The sequence below is a fragment of the Tachysurus fulvidraco genome, chromosome 22, assembly GCF_022655615.1.
Source record: "Tachysurus fulvidraco isolate hzauxx_2018 chromosome 22, HZAU_PFXX_2.0, whole genome shotgun sequence".
In the NCBI taxonomy this organism is placed as follows: domain Eukaryota; kingdom Metazoa; phylum Chordata; class Actinopteri; order Siluriformes; family Bagridae; genus Tachysurus; species Tachysurus fulvidraco.
In genome coordinates, this window is record NC_062539.1 from 12,440,120 (window position 1) to 12,462,190 (window position 22,071).

Here is a 22,071-nt window from a genome sequence, read left to right on the forward strand (position 1 = left end):
TTGCATTCAAGTCATTTATTTATCAATCAGACACTGAAAGTACAAGATTTAAGGCAAATGAGTGCAAACTTTTATACAGTACTGTCTTCTGTTTCCAGAGCATGAGCCTTAGAATAATCCCACATACACTAATAACTTCCTAAATTAATTATAAAGGTGCAGCGATTATTAAACCTGCTTCAGTTATGGCTGTATCCCAGAATTCATTTCAATTCAATTCAAGCTTCCTGATAAATATCTTTAATGAAGCTAAACACACAATAAACATGTTGGTAAATATATACAGAAGCTTATAAAATAGGACAAGAGTAATTTGACTTTCTGTGCAGTTTCAGTATTCATTTCTTTATATTTGGCAAATAAATAATGATCAAATTTGCAGCTGAACGACGTTGACCAGTCCGTCCTTTATTACAGTGTACATGGAAATTTTCTTTTTGTATATTTCTCACAGTTTAACATCTTCATGATGACTCACGCTTTAGTCTGCAGTATTTCATGTTTAGCCCAGTCTTGCCATCCTCCTGGATAGTGCTGTACACTGCACACACACATACACAGTGTATATTGAGTTTCATTCATATTTATATACATCAGCCTTTTTCACATTAATTTCTCACAGAAGACAACAAAACTATAAGTGTTTGAATTATTGCAGTGTGAACATTACAGATAAAAGCTGAGTTACTGGTTATAATAGTCATGTAAATAATATTATTGTGATGAGGATGATGAGGATGAGTGAAACCTCTTCCTCACTTGGAGTATCCTAAGGACTGAGCTGCTTCCAGAGCTTTTGGACTCCTCACACCTGCCAGACAGGTAAAGATCAGGCGTTCACCAACCATAGGCATTTCACCTCCATATTTCTCCTTAAACTCTTCTGGCTTCAGCTGAAGAGCCGCAATCACCTGACCCACTGCACGACACACACACACACACACACACACACACACACACACACACACACACACACACACTTTGCATACCACAGTAGTTTGTTTTTCCTTTAATCCTACATGCTGATAAAAGTGAGTACTCACGTGGCACGTTAATAGAGCCAGGTATACTGCCGTATTCTCGGAGTTCCCACGGCTCTCTCACGTCAATTACAACACCGGACCTGGTCACAAGAAGCTTTTTTATCTGCTCATAAGTCACCGACACCGCGGGCTGATCAGCTGCAGAGAAACTGCGCGTCCAAAGGTCTGCACTCACACCGGCCTGCCGATCTGAGACACTACTATAATCACTTTCACTGCTCTAATGACACGTTTCTACTGAAGCAGCTTTACGACAGTTTAATTACGACACCAACAATAACACAACTAGCGAGCTAGTAACTTCGGCTATATACAGATCTTAGCTATGGAAACCTCAATGTAATAAAGGTTGCATGATTTACAGCCAGAAGATAGTGTATAACAGTCACGATAATATTTGTGAAATCAAGAGCAGGAAATAATAAAACTCAGGTTATTAATGTTACTCACATAAACAGCGCGAGCGCGATGCTAACGCTCTCACAGCAACAGTTCTGCTTTCTGCAACTTGTAAAACACACCTCGTCAGTCGATAGCACGCGTTTAAAGCCATTTTAATGTTTGTTTGAGTGTTTATTATTTTAGGTTTAAGTCACAGTGAAGTTCAACACGACTTTGCAGTCACCGAAACGCCCTTATCCGGTTACTTGTTGATCCCACCCGCGTTCAGGTAAATCACTTCCTTCTTTTGTATGATTGGGTAAAACGCTCTCGAGAACTGAGTTGTGATTGGATAATCGGTAAGACGTATTACCATAAGCCAATCATGACACAGGAGGTGGGGTTTTATTTAAAACGTTTAGGAATAAAACGCCTCTTTACTACCTTAATAATATTATATTTTGAATGTGTGTTCAATGATACAGATCATATTTAATGATGCACTCCTATGATAACCTACTATTTTATAAAAGAGAATAAATAATACTTTCAATAAAATTGATGTAATGTATTTTTTTTAACGATAAAGTTAATTCCATTACAAGAGAAACTATATTTTACAAACAAATGAATAATAGTTTCTGGTTCCACATTAAAGAAAGTACATATCAAATTTAAACTTAAGTCAGTCATTTAAAAAACCTTTAAAACCGTACCGGCTTCCGTATCTTTCAAAACGCGGTTTTGCATTCGTCAAGGTGACGTCATGATTAACCACGTGGTACCGTGTCTTCCGTGTTGTTTCGAAATGCCTCAAACTGCGTTAACCACTCGTGATAATGTGAATACTGTGAATAGAGAATAATTATCCGGTTCCAACAGAAACATATTGGAGTTACTAATAAGGATAATATCGCAGAGGAAAAGCAGAATCTCCACATTTCTATCTTTTTCCGGAGACTTTGGGACAGGTGTCAGGTAACACGAGCTGGTGTAAGTGGTGTTAGCTTTGTCTGCTAATCCTCAGAGAGAGAAAGAGACAGACAGACAGACAGATAGAGAGAGGGACAGACAGAGAGAGATGTAAATGATGTGTGGAATGAATTACTAATTTGTGTATGTAGTTAATAAAGTGTTTATTTTGGTGTATTGATTGACCTTTTGAGTAGATTATACCATGTGTAGGTCTAATACTCAGTGGCTATGGCGATATATATATATCTGCATATTATATTTACGTGTGTGTATGTGTGTATGTGTGTATGTATGTGTGTGTGTGTGTGTGTGTGTGTGTGTGTGTGTGTGTGTGTGAGAGAGAGAGAGAGAGAGAGAAAATGTGTGTGCGTGAGAGCGAGAGAGAGAGAGAGAGAGGAGTGTGTGTGTAAGAGAGAGAAAGAGTGTGTGTGTGTGAGAGAGAGAGAGAGAGAGAGAGAAAGAAAGAAAGAGTGTGTGTGTATGAGAGAGAGAGAAAGTGTGTGTGAGAGAGAGAGAGAGAAAGTGTGTGTGTGAGAGAGAGAAAGAGTGTGTGTGATAGAGAGATATTTAGTGATATACCCTGGTTAATAATGACAATCATGAGCTGTATACAGATAGGATCAGTTCTTATGAGGTGTCATTAGATTCACATGTGAAAAATGATGTGTGTATAAGTCACACAGAGATGGGCATGTCTACAGCAGGCACTATACACTCCATGGGCACTACACACACTGCAGTGTTATAGACTTCTTTATTATAACAGCATGTTGTAGTGGGCGTGGCCTAACACATTCATCAGCAAGACACACCCTGTGGTGTGGAGCTGTGCTAGCTCAGTGTCTCTAATCCCTCTCTTCTCTGACTCACCCTTTATAACTTAGTCTATATTTTATTGTTCTGCAGTTTAAACTGGAAGACGAGAGAAACGTGTGAGTGCTTCATAAAACAGAAGAAGTGCAGATCCTCTTTTTCCACTGGAACATAACCCAGATTTTCTCCACATGTCAGTTCAGATGGGTTTCTGTCCATGGATTTATTTCTGCTGCTTGGTTTATAGAACAGAAAACACAGCGTAATGGTTTTGTGAAAATACTGATATGATGCATTTAGAGTAGAATCCCAGATGAATAAGCAAGTCACACACCTTCATGAGGAGAACTAATCTGAGCATCAGTCTGTGATCAGGGCTTTAGAGAGCTGTAGTGATCACAGTGTTGCCAGTTATAGTTAAGGTTTAGGTTTAAATTCCAAATACCTGTCGCTGGTAAACATATTTACCAAATGTTCCTCTTGTCCAGATACAGATGCGGCTAAAAGATCCCTTCTCCTTAAAAACGGCCGAGATGACGAAGCGGTCCAACAAGCCGAGGAAACCTCGTGAAGAAGAATCGTCAGATGAGATTAGCGGTAAGATGGAAGTGTTTCATTACGTGTTTATGGTTTGGTGAGTTGCTATGTAAGAGCAAAAAACTATTGGAGATGTACTGTTATTATTACGTCATCAAACTGGTTTGCTTTGTTGACGTTTTTGTGTGTGTGTTTGTGTCTGTGTGTGTACCAGGACTGACGTGTCAGCACGTGAGTAAAGCAGTGGAGTTGAACTCAGTGAAGAAAGCGGTGACAGGAAGTCTGTGGTCCGTTTGCTGTGACTGCATGAGGGAGAGAGATGTGTTTGAGTCGGAGCAGGCTGGAGCTCATGACATCCTGGTGTGTCTCAAATGTGGCTTCCAGGTAATAATAATAATAATAATAATGATAATAAGGCACTTGATAAGGTACCAGATTAATATGAAGCCACTCATAGATTTATAACTTGCCCTGTATAGAACATTTTATACTTGCAAATATTTGTATACTATTTCAAATCTCTGCTATTCTTTATTTATGTATTTGTATCATTATTCTTATTTTCTTTTTTTTTTCTTTACCTGTATTTATCACCTTGGTTCTGGAATCTGGCTCTTGATCTTGCCAATAAAAACACAAAGTGTGTGGGACACAAACTTTCACACCCAACAGGATAATCTACTCATACAGTTTAGGGGCACTCAATATAAAACAGTGCGCTCTTGAGAATTGGAGAGACTCACCAACAAAACAACTTTTCAAATATAAAAATAAATATTATTATCAGAAATAACTTTATTGATTTTTTTCCCTTGAAAGTATTAAGGTACTGGATCGTTAATACGTCTGTGTGTGTTTATGTGTAGGGATGTAGTCAGTCAGAGAAACAGCACTCAGTGAAACACCAGCAGGCTCATGTCTCAGACTCTCACTGCATCAGCATCAGTCTCAGCACCTGGAAGGCCTGGTATACATACACACACACACACACACAAACACACAAACACACACACACACATATACACACAAACAAACACACACATTCACACGTACACACATACACATACACACACAGACACACACACATATACGCACACATACAAAAACATACACACATGCACATACACACACACACACATACGTACACATACAAAAACATACACACATGCACACACGTACACACAAACACATACACACATATACAAACACACACACACATACACACAAACACACACACATATACAAACACACACATACACATACAAAAACATACACACATGCACATATACACACACACACACATACGTACACATGCACACACATACACACAAACACATACACACAAATACAAACACACACACACACATACACACATACACATACACACACAGACACACACACATATACGCACACATACAAAAACATACACACATGCACATATACACACACATACACACACAGACACACACACATATACGCACACATACAAAAACATACACACAAACACATACACACATATACACACACACACACACACACACACACACACACACACACACACACACACACACACACACATAGTGTCAGAATGTACATTTTACCAGGTTAATGTAGCTGTAAGTACACTATCCTTTATCTTCTCAGGTGTTTTGAGTGTAATGAGGAACTCTCCACACACTGCAATAAAAAAGCTTTGGCTCAAACACTCGACTTCCTGCAGAAACACTCGGCCAAATCAGCCTCAGGTAAACCACCTTCATCTTCATCACAACATTTACCTTTTTCTATACCTGAGATCAGATCAACACACAGTCAGTGGCTCACTGGCTCCCTCTGCTGGTGCAGAGTTCCACATGTTTAACGTCTCTTTCACGCTCCTTATAATGTCTTTTTAAGAGTAACAGTTAGAGTAAAGCAGCAAATTAAGATTTAGCCTATAAGATATATAGTCTTTTTTTAAATACAGATATTATATCTATGAGGTACGGGTGTAGACCTGTGTGTATGCATAAAACGTGTGTGAGAGCAGATTACTTTGTTCACACAATGATGAGGATGATGATGATCTTGTGGGCTCATAGAAATGATTAATGGCTCTGAGGTTGAAGTTTTGAATTTAAAAGCATAAAATCTGTTTTTAAAGATGAATATTAAAAGTGAAAAGACTTCCTGGCATTTAATTATTGCACGGGAACTTGTTTATCACCGAGAGAGAAGCAGCGATCCTCATTATTACGTGTAACTCATTAATATGTAGTGCAAAAGATGAAGGTTAGATTATGAAATTTTTTCCCCTCGCTGTGTTATTGCACACCACTTTTGACTGGTATTGTATTAATTCACTCATTTGCTCTCCTTTTATCTAACAGTCTTGACGAAAAAGCAATCAAAGTGTTAATTAAGATCGTTAATTAATCTCACCAGCAGTATCCGTCGGCCAGCAGCTTAACTCGATGTAGTTTATTCAGCAGTTGATTAAAAGCAGTGAAAAGCCACCCGCTTTGTGCCGTTCTCGATTCACTCGGATTCTCAGAGTTTTTGGAAATGCTTTGCGAATTGTGTTGTACACATGGCCCTGAAATAAGGAGAAAATTTGAGCCTTTGTTGTTGTTTTTTTCTCTTTTGCCACATATTTGCTTTCATTTCCAAGGCCATGTGTTAAAAACGTGTGAGGATGATTTGAATAGCAAATTTTACTAAGTTAAATTCCAAACGGTGAATTGATGTCTGAGCATTTATGGCATTTTATACAGGAATTCATCATTTCTCTCTCTCTCTCTCTCTCTCTCTCTCTCTCTCTCTCTCTCTCTCTCTCTCTCTCTCTCTGTGTCTGTCTGTCTCTCCCTCTCTCTCTCCCTCTTTCTGTCTCTGTCTCTCTCTCTCCCTCTTTCTGTCTCTGTCTTTCTCTCTCTCCCTCTCTCTCTCTCTCTCTTTCTGTCTCTCCCTCTCTCTCTCTCCCTCTCTCTGTCTTTCCATCTCTCTCTCTCCCTCTCTCTGTCTTTCTGTCTCTCTCTCTCTCTCTCTCTCTCTCTTTCTCTGTGTGTCTGTGTGTGATATTTATGACTTCAGTCTGTTTGCAGTATGTACAGTATAACGTTTATCCCAGACTCTTCTCATATCCTAAACCCCTGTATGAGGTCACTGATTAATGTTTGGTGCTGTGTTTAAATCAGCTGAATACACACATGTGGATAAAACATTAATGATGAACAGATGACACAATACATTTTTTTAATGTTTTTTTTTTGCATGGCTTTAATGTAAGGCCTTAAACTTGATTCAGATTTATAGCAAAGGTGCCAATATTTACAGTTTAGACTCAGCATTTACAATGTTTAATAGAAGACACACGAAGACTCCACAGTTTTACTTTCACTTTGTGCTAGCTTGATGTTGGTTGCTGATTTGTGATTCTATGCCTTGTGATCCAATAGAAAACGTGTAGGCGGGGCTTTGGGAGGTTAAAGAAATGGGAGGAGCTGCTTATCGTTAACAACATGGCTAACATAATACTGTTTATTCCATTTATTGCTGCTGGTTAATGCGTGTCTGTAAAAAGAGGCGTTGAACATCATCTGTGACGTGCTGTAGGGGATTAGTGGTGAAGCAGTGTTTAGTCAGTATGCCCGCTGGGGTTTGTTCACAGTGTTGAAATGTGTATAGAGGGCAGTAAAAAGCAGCAGATTAAAGCTTAAAATGAAAAATGTGACACTCTGCATGGACAACAGAGGCTTACACACACACATTCTAGGCTGGTGAGATTGCAAGTTCTCCATTTATCTGGTGTTACAGTTGCTACAGTTACAAACCCTTGCTCTCTTTTCCCTCCTCGGATCGTTCAGTGAGGATCACGCCATAGCTGGTGGTCGGGTCGCTGGTTTTGGGTCAAAGAGACCGAATCCGTCCTTCCACCTCAGCCTCCATCTCGTCCTCCACTTCTGTAAATTACCTGCTGCCACTTTTCCTGGGACCTTATTCCCTCCCGCCTGCTTAAAGAGGAGAAGAATAAAAACACGACTCCATTGTGCCCCTGAAATGAACTGAGTCTAGTGCGAGAGAGCTGGTGAAATTGCATTTCTGCTTGAAGGCCAGAGCATTTTCTGTTTTATTTCTTTTCACTCCTCAGGCTGTTGTTGCATTATTATTCTCTCCTTCTGGTCACAAAAGAGCTCCGGCGAGATTTTTTTTTCTCCCAAATCTATAATAGTTGAGTATAACAACAGCGGCAGAGAAGAAAGAAAATCCATTAACTGCTCTCTCTGTCAGCATGGAGACCTTCAGCTCGAGTACCTGAGGCCCCCTGTGAGGAGACTTGACCTCCCTGAGACAGACTTTACCTTTCAAACACAGCTGGCCTGCCTTTGTTTGAGCAAATGAAAATCTTTCTGTTCTTTATTCCTGCCCTCAACAAGCACCAGAGACGCCTCGTGCCACCGCTTCAGCCGCTGTTCAGCTTCACACACAGCTCTGACGAGGAGGAGGAGGGTGGTGGTGGAGGTGGTGGTGGTGATGATAATGAGGAGGAAAGTGATGGTGATTAGGATATGAGGAGAAGGAAATAGTAAAGATGAGGAGGAGGAGATTCTGGTTTGGTTGTGATGAAGAGATGATGATGAGCAGGTGATTGTCTTATGATAATGGTGAGGAGAATTAGAAGGTGAGGTCGTGATGATGATGATGATGGTGTGGGCAGGAATGTGTAGAGCTCAAGTGGTACTTTGAGAGAAAAATCTCAGTCATGTCTGTGTTGTGTTGCTGATGAGCTACAAAATAAAATAGAAATAAACAAACAAATTCAGATGCAGTTTGAGTTTGCTTTAATGCAGTGACATTTCCTCATTGATGCTATTTAACATTCTAACATTGTGCGCGCGCGTGTGTGTGTGCACGTGTGTGTGCGCACAGGAATGAGTGCTCTGACTGTGACATGTGACATGCTGCTGCTTCACTGATTTCTAGGACAGCATGGACTGAGGAGCTGTGTGTGTGCAGTGAAGTTGTTGGCCTCAGATGTCAGCGTTGAAGGTTTTTATGCCTCGTGGTTACAGAGTTCTCTAACAAATGAAGACATTAGGTGTTGCTTGTCTTTTCCTCCTGAGCTCCTGTTCCGGTTCAGCATCACATCACAAATCATCAGATTAGAAATAAATACTGTCTCATGCTGATGTTTCCGCTCGCTATCGGCGTAGATTTGATGGTGCATTAGTGTATTAGAGCGTAGGGCTGAGCTCCGACTCCCACGTGGCAGTTCCTCAGGGCAAAGGCTGGGCTTTTCTGTGATGGTCATTCTGATGGTCATAATGGGTCTGATTGAGCAGTCTAACATCCTGTAGCTGTTCAGCAACACAGAGTCTGCTCCTAATGTCTGATGGATCGGTGCAGGTCTCAGGGCGAGCTCTGTGTCCGTGAGCTCGTATTTGGTGTCTGCGTATCTGAGAGTCAGGTGGTGGAGCCGAGCGGACTGGAGCGCTGCAGGGAGAGAAAAACAACAAGGAACAATCTGCTTTTCCATATGCCTCGTCTCAGACAGATGGCTGCTTCACTAACGTGTCCATGAGCGTTTCTCACTCACTCTCTCACCCAGTTCAGCTTCAGCTCCATGGGAATAAAAAACCTCATCATAAGATCACTCCATACCACAGTGTAGCATAACATACCTTCTAATACTGATCTAAAACCTCACACTCAATATTAATACATCCGTTATAATCCGTAATACATCCGTTATGGTTACTTCTCAAGTGCTTTCTCCATTCTTCTGATTTTCCCTGTAGCTGTATCACGGCCTTGAGCAGAAACACTAAGTGCCTGGTAAAATTCAGCCGTAAAACAGTTCTGAAATGGTGATCTCGTCTGCTTCTCTTAAAGTTCCCAAATAATAGCACATGGAAAGTGGAACACAGTCTTGTTACTCCTAAAGGGTTTTATTCACAGAGCCACTGGAAGTTTCTTGTTCTTAAAATGGTTTAATCTTTCACCAGAGTTCTTCAAGTTCCTTCAGAAGGTTCTTTCCTGAGCAGCAAGGGAACCTCGGAGTGCAGTCCCAGATGTTCATGCACCTCTTCAGTTGTAGCCTGAAGGACAGCTAGCTCACATCATCTCACAAGAATTGTTTACAAACCACAAAGATGTATAAAGTGTTAGTGTTAATGTTCTTCACTATTCTGAAGGAAGAACGTATTAAAATGAGATATGAAGTATTTTGTAGGTCTGTCTGGATTCAGATGTCTGCTAAATGAACAAACACATCGGAAATTATGTGATATTAACGTTTCCACTGGAGCTACAAAGCTAATGTCATGCTAACAGCTAATGGACGTGTGTGCCGGCCAGATTCTTCACAGAAACCTCTGGCAGAATGTTAATCTACTTGTTACCCAGAACAAGAAGAAACACACTAGCATCCACCCGAACGTCCATAGCAACCACCTGGCAGTGCCCTAGCAACAGCTTACTGACTCTCAGTGAGAGTCAGACATAAAGTTTAGATTTTAATCAAAGCAACACTTCTGCCAGCTGAAACCCTGAGCTGATGTTTAACAATACAGAGAGATAATTCTGCTCATTATCTCTGTCTGCTTCTGTCATCTTCATAAACATGACCAGCGCCAATAACAAGAGGATTAACAGAAGCAGGGAAGTGATGGACCGATCTCACCGCATTAAACATGTTTCCTCCTGCAGCCGTTCTCTCAGTATTCCTTTGATTAACTATGTTAATTTGGGGCGCAAAAAAATCTTTAACAAATTATTTGTGTATTTATGAGCAAGCTTGTAGACTAGACCCAGTGTGTAGGCTTCTGCAGAGAATAATTGAGGATTTAACCTAAGTTGACTTTCCTAGAGAGTGTTTCCTAAAAGATCAATTATTTGTTTATATTTTTATATTTATTGACTCCCCCAACACACACACACACACACACAGATGTGTGTTTTTCTCACTCTCTCGGGTCTCCTGTCTCTCGTCTCCTCTGCGTCTCGTGTGTCCTCTGTGTTTTTGCGTCTCTGTGTTTATAGACAGATGGTGTCTCTCCCACATGACCATACTAACTTCCAGATGTTTACGAGTTCCAGATGCTTTCAGCTCCTTGTGAGCAGGATAAATATAAACGGGGGAAAAAGACGATCATTTATGCATTTTGTGTGTGTGTGTGTGTTTGTGTGTGACATTAAAAGACAGAAAAGGGTCAATATGACAAACACATTTGAACGCAGTGATGTAATTTGATTGTAATTTGTATGTAAATAGATTTTTATTAATATTATACTTCATTATCATTGCATCACTGTAAATATACACACATTATAATAAAATGCATGTCTATAAGACTGGATTAATTCATTAACAATAAAAATGCTTTACAGCGCTTTATAACAGTCTGTTATTACTCTGTGTGTGTAATCATAGTGCATTATTACAACATGGTATTACAGGACATGGCTTTATGGCAAGTTTAATTAATGCAGTGGTGCATTCTATTGTTGTGTTATTACAGGATGTTGTAGTGGGATGTTATGATCAGATCCGGACACTTAGAGGCTCAGAGCAAAAGCTTATTCATCTCAGCTATTGATTTTCTCTTCGCTATTTTTTCTTCTTCTTGGAATTCTTTTCTTTTTTTCCCCCCGCTTCACGTTTGAGCTATAGGGGGCACATACTTTTACACGTGAGCGTAGCGCACTTCCTCCATCTGAATACTGAATGTAACGTCTACAAATATAAATAAATATATCAATGTTACATAACCTAATTATTTACAAGATATCGTCATTAATACAGAATTTTAAATAGTGATTATAGACATAATACTAACTAAAGGAGTTTCTAAACTCAATAGAATTAATAACGATATAATGACTAAATAAGGCAGTGTTTATGAAAATGGCCATGTGGCAATAATTTGACATAGTCAACAGACTTTTCTTTTCACTCCTCAGGCTGTTGTTGCATTATTATTCTCTCCTTCTGGTCACAAAAGAGCTCCGGCGAGATTTTTTTTTCTCCCAAATCTATAATAGTTGAGTATAACAACAGCGGCAGAGAAGAAAGAAAATCCATTAACTGCTCTCTCTGTCAGCATGGAGACCTTCAGCTCGAGTACCTGAGGCCCCCTGTGAGGAGACTTGACCTCCCTGAGACAGACTTTACCTTTCAAACACAGCTGGCCTGCCTTTGTTTGAGCAAATGAAAATCTTTCTGTTCTTTATTCCTGCCCTCAACAAGCACCAGAGACGCCTCGTGCCACCGCTTCAGCCGCTGTTCAGCTTCACACACAGCTCTGACGACGAGGAGGAGGAAGATGATAGTAAGGGGAAAGATAATGATGGTGTCGACGAGGGTGATGAGGATAATGAGAATGATGAGGAGGAGGATAGTGAGGATGTTAATGATGAGGAAGAGGATGGTGGTGATGGTGAGGTTTGTATTTGATGTGTGTGTGGTGTTTATTCAATAACAGCTGAAGAATTGTTCATGTTGTAATAACTGCTGTAAGAGACATTGTAATGAAACTTTTTTTTTTAAGAATTTAAAAGAGCTGTGTAAATGTTGTTAGTTTGTTCATAAGCCTGTACCATAAAACCTGCTGCTCTTCAAATGCAACAGAATTTATTTTGGAAGATGAGCAACCTCAGTTCTCTGAATGAAATGCAGACATCTGTCCTTGTGAGGGTGCCAATAATTATAGGCTTGATTATATAGGTTCTGAATAAAGAAATCTTTTTAAATGGATTTATTAATTTGTTGGATTACAGAAACGTGGCCTTGGGACGGTGTAATAAAGGCAGTAAAGCTGCAGAGAAAAAAAGCGCACTGTGAATTTACAGGAAATCTCTCCTTTAGGGGGAATCACAATCTCCTGGTGTAACACTCCGCTATTACTGGTGGGGACGAGATGAAAAACAAGTTTTACTTTATTTTGTCTGAGGTTGTTATCCTCCTTCATCAGGAGCTTCAGTTGTTCAACTGCTCCCTAAGACACTGGTTACATCTGGCCTTAAAAATCTTTTCTGTACAACACTGTGTTAGTTACAGCAGTGTGTTAGATACAGCAGTGTGTTAGTTACGGCAGTGTGTTAGTTACAGCAGTGTGTTAGTTACAGCAATGTGTTAGTTACAGCAGTGTGTTAGATACGGCAGTGTGTTAGATACGGCAGTGTGTTAGATACGGCAGTGTGTTAGATACGGCAGTGTGTTAGATACGGCAGTGTGTTAGTTACGGCAGTGTGTTAGTTACGGCAATGTGTTAGTTACGGCAGCGTGTTAGATACGACAGCGTGTTAGTTACGGCAGTGTGTTGTTACGGCAGTGTGTTAGATACGGCAGTGTGTTAGTTACGGCAGTGTGTTAGTTACGGCAGTGTGTTAGTTACAGCAGTGTGTCGTTACAGCAGTGTGTCGTTACAGCAGTGTGTCGTTACAGCAGTGTGTCGTTACAGCAGTGTGTCGTTACAGCAGTGTGTCGTTACAGCAGTGTGTTAGTTACAGCAGTGTGTCGTTAGTGTGTCGTTACAGCAGTGTGGTGTTACAGCAGTGTGTTAGTTACAACAGTGTGTTAGTTACAGCAGTGTGTAATTACAGCAGTGTGTCGTTACGGCAGTGTGTCGTTACGGCAGTGTGTTAGTTACGGCAGTGTGTTAGTTACGGCAGTGTGTTAGTTACGGCAGCGTGTTAGTTACGGCAGCGTGTTAGATACGGCAGCGTGTTAGATACGACAGCGTGTTAGTTACGGCAGCGTGTTAGTTACGGCAGCGTGTTAGTTACGGCAGCGTGTTAGTTACGGCAGCGTGTTAGTTACGGCAGTGTGTTAGTTACATCAGTGTGTTAGTTACAGCAGTGTGTTAGTTACAGCAGTGTGTCGTCAGTGTGTCGTTACGGCAGTGTGTCGTTACGGCAGTGTGTCGTTACGGCAGTGTGTTAGTTACGGCAGTGTGTTAGTTACGGCAGTGTGTTAGTTACTGCAGTGTGTTAGTTACGGCAGGGTGTCGTTACAGCAGTGTGTCGTTACAGCAGTGTGTCGTTACAGCAGTGTGTTAGATACGGCAGTGTGTTAGATACAGCAGTGTGTCGTTAGTGTGTCGTTACAGCAGTGTGTCGTTACAGCAGTGTGTTAGTTACAGCAGTGTGTTAGTTACAGCAGTGTGTCGTTAGTGTGTCGTTACAGCAGTGTGTTAGTTACAGCAGTGTGTTAGTTACAGCAGTGTGTTAGTTACAGCAGTGTGTTAGTTACAGCAGTGTGTTTTTAGTGTGTCGTTACAGCAGTGTGTTAGTTACAGCAGTGTGTTAGTTACAGCAGTGTGTCGTTAGTGTGTTGTTACAGCAGTGTGTTAGTTACAGCAGTGTGTTAGTTACAGCAGTGTGTTAGTTACGGCAGTGTGTTAGTTACAGCAGTGTGTTAGTTACAGCAGTGTGTCGTTAGTGTGTTGTTACAGCAGTGTGTCGTTACAGCAGTGTGTCGTTACAGCAGTGTGGTGTTACAGCAGTGTGTTAGTTACAGCAGTGTGTTAGTTACAGCAGTGTGTTAGTTACAGCAGTGTGTTAGTTACAGCAGTGTGTTAGTTACAGCAGTGTGGTGTTACAGCAGTGTGTTAGTTACAGCAGTGTGTTAGTTACAGCAGTGTGTTGTTACAGCAGTGTGTCGTTACAGCAGTGTGGTGTTACAGCAGTGTGTCGTTAGTGTGCTGTTACAGCAGTGTGTTAGTTACAGCAGTGTGTCGTTACAGCAGTGTTATAGTTACAGCAGTGTGTCGTTACAGCAGTGTGTTAGTTACAGCAGTGTGTTAGTTACAGCAGTGTGTTAGTTACAGCAGTGTGTCGTTACAGCAGTGTGGTGTTACAGCAGTGTGTCGTTAGTGTGTTGTTACAGCAGTGTGTCGTTACAGCAGTGTGGTGTTACAGCAGTGTGTTAGTTACAGCAGTGTGGTGTTACAGCAGTGTGTTAGTTACAGCAGTGTGTTAGTTACAGCAGTGTGTTAGTTACAGCAGTGTGTTGTTACAGCAGTGTGTCGTTACAGCAGTGTGGTGTTACAGCAGTGTGTCGTTAGTGTGTTGTTACAGCAGTGTGTTAGTTACAGCAGTGTGTCGTTACAGCAGTGTTATAGTTACAGCAGTGTGTCGTTACAGCAGTGTGTCGTTACAGCAGTGTGTTAGTTACAGCAGTGTGTTAGTTACAGCAGTGTGTCGTTACAGCAGTGTGTCGTTACAGCAGTGTGTCGTTACAGCAGTGTGTCGTTACAGCAGTGTGTTGTTAAGGTGTGGTGTTACAGCAGTGTGTCGTTACAGCAGTGTGGTGTTACAGCAGTGTGTCGTTACGGCAGTGTGTTAGTTACGGCAGTGTGTTAGTTACGGCAGTGTGGTGTTACGGCAGTGTGGTGTTACAGCAGTGTGGTGTTACAGCAGTGTGGTGTTACAGCAGTGTGGTGTTACAGCAGTGTGGTGTTACAGCAGTGTGTTGTTACAGTAGTGTGTTAGTTACAGCAGTGTGGTGTTACAGCAGTGTGTTGTTACAGCAGTGTGTTAGTTACAGCAGTGTGGTGTTACAGCAGTGTGTTGTTACAGCAGTGTGTTAGTTACAGCAGTGTGTTGTTAAGGTGTGTCGTTACAGCAGTGTGTCGTTACAGCAGTGTGTCGTTACAGCAGTGTGGTGTTAAGGTGTGTTGTTACAGCAGTGTGGTGTTACAGCAGTGTGTCGTTACGGCAGTGTGTTAGTTACGGCAGTGTGTTAGTTACGGCAGTGTGGTGTTACAGCAGTGTGGTGTTACAGCAGTGTGTTGTTACAGCAGTGTGGTGTTACAGCAGTGTGGTGTTACAGCAGTGTGTTAGTTACAGCAGTGTGGTGTTATAGCAGTGTGTTAGTTACAGCAGTGTGTTAGTTACAGCAGTGTGTTGTTACAGCAGTGTGTTGTTACAGCAGTGTGTTAGTTACAGCAGTGTGTTAGTTACAGCAGTGTGGTGTTACAGCAGTGTGTTGTTACAGCAGTGTGTTAGTTACAGCAGTGTGGTGTTATAGCAGTGTGTTAGTTACAGCAGTGTGTCGTTACAGCAGTGTTATAGTTACAGCAGTGTTATAGTTACAGCAGTGTGTTAGTTACAGCAGTGTGTCGTTACAGCAGTGTGTTAGTTACAGCAGTGTGTTAGTTACAGCAGTGTGTTGTTACAGCAGTGTGGTGTTACAGCAGTGTGTTAGTTACAGCAGTGTGTTAGTTACAGCAGTGTGTTGTTACAGCAGTGTGTTGTTACAGCAGTGTGTTAGTTATAGCAGTGTGTTGTTACAGCAGTGTGTTAGATACAGCAGTGTGTTAGTTACAGCAGTGTGTTAGTTACAGCAGTGTGTTGTTAAGGTGTGTTGTTACAGCAGTGTGTTGTTAAGGTGTGTTGTTACAGCAGTGTGTCGTTAAGGTGTGTTGTTACAGCAGTGTGTCGTTACAGCAGTGTGTCGTTACAGCAGTGTGGTGTTAAGGTGTGTTGTTACAGCAGTGTGGTGTTACAGCAGTGTGTTAGTTACAGCAGTGTGGTGTTACAGCAGTGTGTTAGTTACAGCAGTGTGGTGTTATAGCAGTGTGTTGTTACAGCAGTGTGTTAGTTACAGCAGTGTGGTGTTACAGCAGTGTGTTAGTTACAGCAGTGTGTTAGTTACAGCAGTGTGTTGTTACAGCAGTGTGTTAGTTACAGCAGTGTGGTGTTATAGCAGTGTGTTAGTTACAGCAGTGTGTCGTTACAGCAGTGTTATAGTTACAGCAGTGTGTCGTTACAGCAGTGTGTCGTTACAGCAGTGTGTCGTTACAGCAGTGTGTCGTTACAGCAGTGTGTTGTTACAGCAGTGTGTTGTTACAGCAGTGTGTTGTTACAGCAGTGTGTTAGTTACAGCAGTGTGGTGTTACAGCAGTGTGTTGTTACAGCAGTGTGTTGTTACAGCAGTGTGTTGTTACAGCAGTGTGTTAGTTATAGCAGTGTGTTGTTACAGCAGTGTGTTAGTTACAGCAGTGTGTTAGTTACAGCAGTGTGTTGTTACAGCAGTGTGTTGTTAAGGTGTGTTGTTACAGCAGTGTGTTGTTAAGGTGTGTTGTTACAGCAGTGTGTCGTTACAGCAGTGTGTCGTTACAGCAGTGTGTCGTTACAGCAGTGTGTCGTTACAGCAGTGTGGTGTTAAGGTGTGTTGTTACAGCAGTGTGGTGTTACAGCAGTGTGTTAGTTACAGCAGTGTGGTGTTAAGGTGTGTTGTTACAGCAGTGTGGTGTTACAGCAGTGTGGTGTTAAGGTGTGTTGTTACAGCAGTGTGGTGTTACAGCAGTGTGTTAGTTACAGCAGTGTGGTGTTAAGGTGTGTTGTTACAGCAGTGTGGTGTTACAGCAGTGTGGTGTTAAGGTGTGTCGTTACAGCAGTGTGGTGTTACAGCAGTGTGGTGTTAAGGTGTGTTGTTACAGCAGTGTGGTGTTACAGCAGTGTGGTGTTAAGGTGTGTTGTTACAGCAGTGTGTCGTTACAGCAGTGTGGTGTTACAGCAGTGTGGTGTTAAGGTGTGTCGTTACAGCAGTGTGGTGTTACAGCAGTGTGGTGTTAAGGTGTGTTGTTACAGCAGTGTGGTGTTACAGCAGTGTGGTGTTAAGGTGTGTTGTTACAGCAGTGTGGTGTTACAGCAGTGTGGTGTTAAGGTGTGTTGTTACAGCAGTGTGTCGTTACAGCAGTGTGGTGTTACAGCAGTGTGGTGTTAAGGTGTGTCGTTACAGCAGTGTGGTGTTACAGCAGTGTGGTGTTACAGCAGTGTGGTGTTACAGCAGTGTGTTAGTTACAGCAGTGTGTTAGTTACAGCAGTGTGTTAGTTACAGCAGTGTGGTGTTAAGGTGTGTTGTTACAGCAGTGTGTTAGTTACAGCAGTGTGTTGTTACAGTGTGTCTGAAGGTCCTTAAAGACTGATACACTGTTTAACTTCACATTTACTCTTCAGTTTTTCTTCATCTAAATAGTTTTGTGAATGAATTGATTTTAAACACACTTTTGTTTATGTTTGTGTCTTTTGTTTCACTTAATTTCCATTGTAGTGATTTTGGAGACATGTGCATTTACTACACTATCTCAGGCAACACACACACACACACACACACACACACACACACACACACACACACACACACACACACACACTGTTATGGAGTGTAAAATATTTTAACATTTCTCCTTAAAAGAAAAATTGTACTGAGTTCTGTTTCAAAGGAGAAAAGGCTGTGATTACACTGTTTAAAACAAATCAGTGCTCCATGATATATTATGATTAAACAGTTGGTGTATGGGTGTTAGTGACAGGGCACACACACACACACACACACACACACACACACACACTCCCCCTTCGTGTTGGTACGCAGGTTGTCAGCATGTCTCATGAGTCTTAAACTCATCAGCAGACTTTCTGTGGTCTTCCGGTTTGCTCAGATAATTCCTCTCTCTTTCGCTCTCTCTCAGCCCGTGTTTGTGTGCGTGTGTGTGGACGCGCGTGTGTGTGTGCGCATGTGTGTGTGTATATGTGTGTGAGTGAGTGAAGTTGTGGGTTGCAGCTGCGTCTCGGTCTGAGCTCTCTGAATTTGGGAACTCTGTCCAGCTGTCATCTGCACTCTATCCAGCTGCTGCCCCAAACTCTCTCTCTCTCTCTCTCTCTCTCTCTCTCTCTCTCTCTCTCTCTCTCTCTCTCTCTCTCTCTCACACACACACACACACACACACACACACACACACACACACACACACACACACACACACACACACACACACACACACACAGTAAAACAACAACACAGGGAAATGAAGTAAACATGGAACTGAGAGCATGGACCAGGCCCGTTTATAGCAACTCACACGAGGCACACATTAGCCAGTTCGCTTCCTGTCCTTGTCAACTCCTTATGAGTTTACTGAAGAACAAAGTCTCAGTGTAGAGTAGCTGCAGCTCAGCACAAAGTGTTTACAGCTAAAGAACAAAGACTAAACGCATTCCTACACAGTCTCTGCACTTTAATTATTGCCACATAGAAGATTTCTCTCTTTCTCTCTCCCTCTCTCAAACCGTGTGTCTGTTGTGTCTCACGGCCTCAAGCCTATGAATCGTTTTTTACATTTCAGAAGGAGTCTCTGTATGAAAGGTGGAGGTCTTCTTATTCAAATCCAGATGAAAATACAAAAAGGTTGCTTTTAGCAATGAAGGTTAACCAGATACAATTTAATTTAGTGTTTAATTTCTCTCTCTAAGAGCTCTTAAAGGTGTACCGAGTCCTGAATATTTATTCGTTTAGCATAAATAAAGATGAACGTTTGAAAGACGTGTGCTGAACAGAAGCTGCATATTTTATTAAAAGTTGCTCAAAAGCATACTTTTAGGTGGTGTTTTTGTGCAACTGACTAAACAGGCTTTCAGAGCGACCGTGTGTACCTGGAATTTAATACCCGTTTCTTTTGTTCAGGATCAACATCAAAAATCATCAAACTGATCGAGGAGCCTGCAGAATATTCCGAGCCAGCGAGAGGGAAGAGTCCAGTGAACAGCACTTTAATTCCTGTTAAAGGAATCATAAATCTTGGAAACACATGCTTCTTCAACGCTGTCATGCAGGTGCACCTTTTTATTTATTTATTGTTTATTTATATATTTTCTTTCACATATATATATATATATATATATATATATATATATATATATATATATATATATATATATATATTTCTTGTCATTTTTTTGTCTTGGTTTTTCAGAATCTGTCTCAGACACACATGCTAAACGACCTCATACAGGAAGTGAAGGAGAAAGGACACAAGATGAAGATCTGCCTCCCTCCAGAGACCAATTTGGTACGATCTACACACCACTCTGCTTCTGTCATCAATGACTGTGTTACAGTTGCTGACTGTGTGTGTGTGTGTGTGTGTGTGTGTGTGTGTGTGTGTGTGTGTGTGTGTGTGTGTGTGTTTAGGGCCCTTTAACCGTGACTCTGGCAGGTCCGGAGCCGCTCACATCTGCCATGATGTTGTTCCTTTACAGTATGAAGGAGACGGGGAAAGGACCTGTATCTCCCAAAATCCTCTTTACTCAGCTCTGTCAGAAGTAAGACATCACATAGTACATTTATTGAACCAATCAGAACACACCTTACTGCTCTCAGCCAATCAGAAGTCACCAAATTGCTCTCAGCCAATCAACACAGGTCAGATCCTAATAATGGAAGGTGAATACTTATGCGATCATAACGTTTGTGTTTAATTTGTAAAAGGAAAAAAAAAGATGACACGGTTTTAGTATTATGGGATGTTTTTTGTGAATTGTCCACTTCAGTACAGTCTGTAATTACAAACTGTAATACAGACACTCGTGTGTAAAAGTGGTGTATGTGTGTGTGTTTAGGGTTTAGTGATCACTGGTGGAGCTGCTCAGTGCAGTGTTCATGTTTTTTCACTGATGTGTGTGTGTGTGTGTCCCTGTCGTCTGTCTCTCTGTGTGTTTTAAACTCATCTGGTACCATTTTTAGCCACAAGCAAATAGTTATCTATTTGTCCATACCTTAAACAGAATCGCACACACATGCACACACACACACACACACACACACACACACACACACACACACACACACACACACACACACACACACACACACACACACATACACACACACACCTGTAATCTGAATCTGAATTTCTTTTTGTTGTTGTTGTGGATGAAACTGTGTTTAGCACATGCCTTCATTTATATTTTAATTCACTCATAATGCTTCAAATTCATAATGATTACAGACATAAAAATCAACATGTGTTTATTTTAATTTGTGCCGTTTCTTATTCCAAACAATCATTGGAATCTGGAATAGATGCTGACATCAGCCATGTGTCGAACGTCCATGCTGATTATCTCATGTTTTGTTAGAAAAGAGTGGGATAAAATGACAGCAGCTTTTCATTTTTTGTATAAAGGCTTCTTATTTATCAGGTGTGTGTGTGTGTGTGTGTGTGTGTGTGTGTGTGTGTGTGTGTGTGTGTGTGTGTGTGTGTGTGATACAACCTAGTTAATGGGGTTAATGCGTGTTAGTGTCCATTTGAGCTTGTTCTTTGCTCAGTTGATGTAGGATGGTGTGTGTGTGTGTGTGTGTGTGTGTGTGTGTCTGGTACTAACTCATCCGGTGTTAATCGTGTTAGCGAGTACAGCTGTCGCTCTGTGGCAGAGACAGATTGAGCATCGCTGAGGGCTCCTACTTTCTCTTCCACCACAATGAATTTTCACATTATTCCTCCTGTCTGTCTCTCTGTCTGTCTGCCTGTCTCTCTGTCTGCCTGTCTCTCTGTCTGTCTGTCTGTCTCTCTGTCTGTCTGTCTCTCTGTCTCTCTGTCTGTCTGTCTGTCTGTCTGCTCGTGTTCAAGAGCGGTCATACTGTTAGCTGTTCCAAGTAAATATGCTGTACTTTGCCCTTTGACCTTAGATTACTGTGAACATGTGTAACACCAGCGGTGTGACTGTACAACAGGTTATTGCAGCTCTGACCACAGCTGTCCATCTGCCTCCAACATCTGTCTCACATCTGTCTCACTCAGATCGGTCTCACAGACTGTTTGGGTTTTGTGCCTTTGTCAGTGGAGTGTTTAAGTGACTTGTGTTCCATGTGGTCGCTGCATCAGTTGTTGTACTTCGTAAGAGTCACCGATATCATTTTAGCTCGTCTACGGGTGACGACCCTTTCGGCTCTCGGCTCAACACACACACACACGCACACACAAACGCACACACACACACACAAACACAAACACACACACAAAAACACACACAAACACACACACACACACACAAACAAACACACATACAAACACACACACCATGACTCCAAAAGCACAGGGAAGGTGTGAGAGAAGAAGGTGTGAGAAATCCTCCACACCCTGATCTCACTGAAAACTTTTCACGAATCTCTCTATTTCTCCAGATCGCCGTCTCACGTGCTGGGGGCGTGGCTTAGCCCTCACTCTGACTTCCTGCTTCGAAAGCAATTACATCAACATACAGAATCAAATCTGGGCTCTGGAGACATGTCATATGGGTTTTAATCAGAAGTCTGTGATTTTGGTTCGAATTGTGAATTTATCGTCCATCTGAGCCTCAGGAATGTTTTCTTTCTCTCAGTCTGTTGTTAATCAATAATAATTAGGAATTCTGTTCAGAAGAATGTCTCTGTCCTTCTCCAGGCTGCAGCTTTGTGAACTTTAATAGCTGACAGTTCTTTACTCTGGATTTTTTTCTCTCTCTCCCATTCAGACTCCCTCGCTCTGAAAGCTTCGGCCTGCCGCCGATCGATTTTCAA

General features: G+C 41.6%; 2 protein-coding genes across 12 annotated transcripts in view; one reads left to right on the top strand and one right to left on the bottom strand.

Moving 5' to 3' along the window:
• On the bottom strand, positions 1–1,677 carry tstd3 (thiosulfate sulfurtransferase like domain containing 3). Of its 2 annotated transcripts, none has more exons than XM_027142889.2 (4): positions 1,494–1,677; positions 1,044–1,232; positions 760–919; positions 1–541 (listed from the first exon to the last, which is right to left on the bottom strand). In XM_027142889.2, the coding sequence occupies exons 1-4, from the start codon at positions 1,594–1,596 to the stop codon at positions 475–477; spliced, it is 519 nt and encodes a 172-aa protein (XP_026998690.1). In that variant the 5' UTR covers positions 1,597–1,677; the 3' UTR covers positions 1–474. The 2 variants fall into 2 exon arrangements, with proteins under 2 accessions (XP_026998690.1, XP_026998691.1); XM_027142890.2 differs by having other exon boundaries at positions 389–541; positions 749–919.
• The window catches only part of usp45 (ubiquitin specific peptidase 45), a 27,599-nt gene continuing 7,101 nt past the window's right edge, over positions 1,574–22,071 (top strand). For 6 of the 10 annotated variants that reach the window (XM_027142874.2, XM_027142881.2, XM_027142878.2 and 3 more), the window contains exons 1-8: positions 2,168–2,417; positions 3,701–3,809; positions 3,964–4,133; positions 4,616–4,716; positions 5,394–5,494; positions 19,198–19,346; positions 19,487–19,582; positions 19,705–19,835. In XM_027142874.2, the coding sequence (XP_026998675.2) occupies positions 3,707–3,809; positions 3,964–4,133; positions 4,616–4,716; positions 5,394–5,494; positions 19,198–19,346; positions 19,487–19,582; positions 19,705–19,835 (851 nt within the window). In that variant the 5' untranslated portion in view covers positions 2,168–2,417; positions 3,701–3,706. Of the gene's footprint in view, positions 1,714–2,167; positions 2,418–3,700; positions 3,810–3,963; positions 4,134–4,615; positions 4,717–5,393; positions 5,495–19,197; positions 19,347–19,486; positions 19,583–19,704; positions 19,836–22,071 lie in introns of those variants that run through there. The other 4 variants (XM_047806690.1, XM_027142875.2, XM_027142876.2 and 1 more) reach the window with 4 other exon arrangements.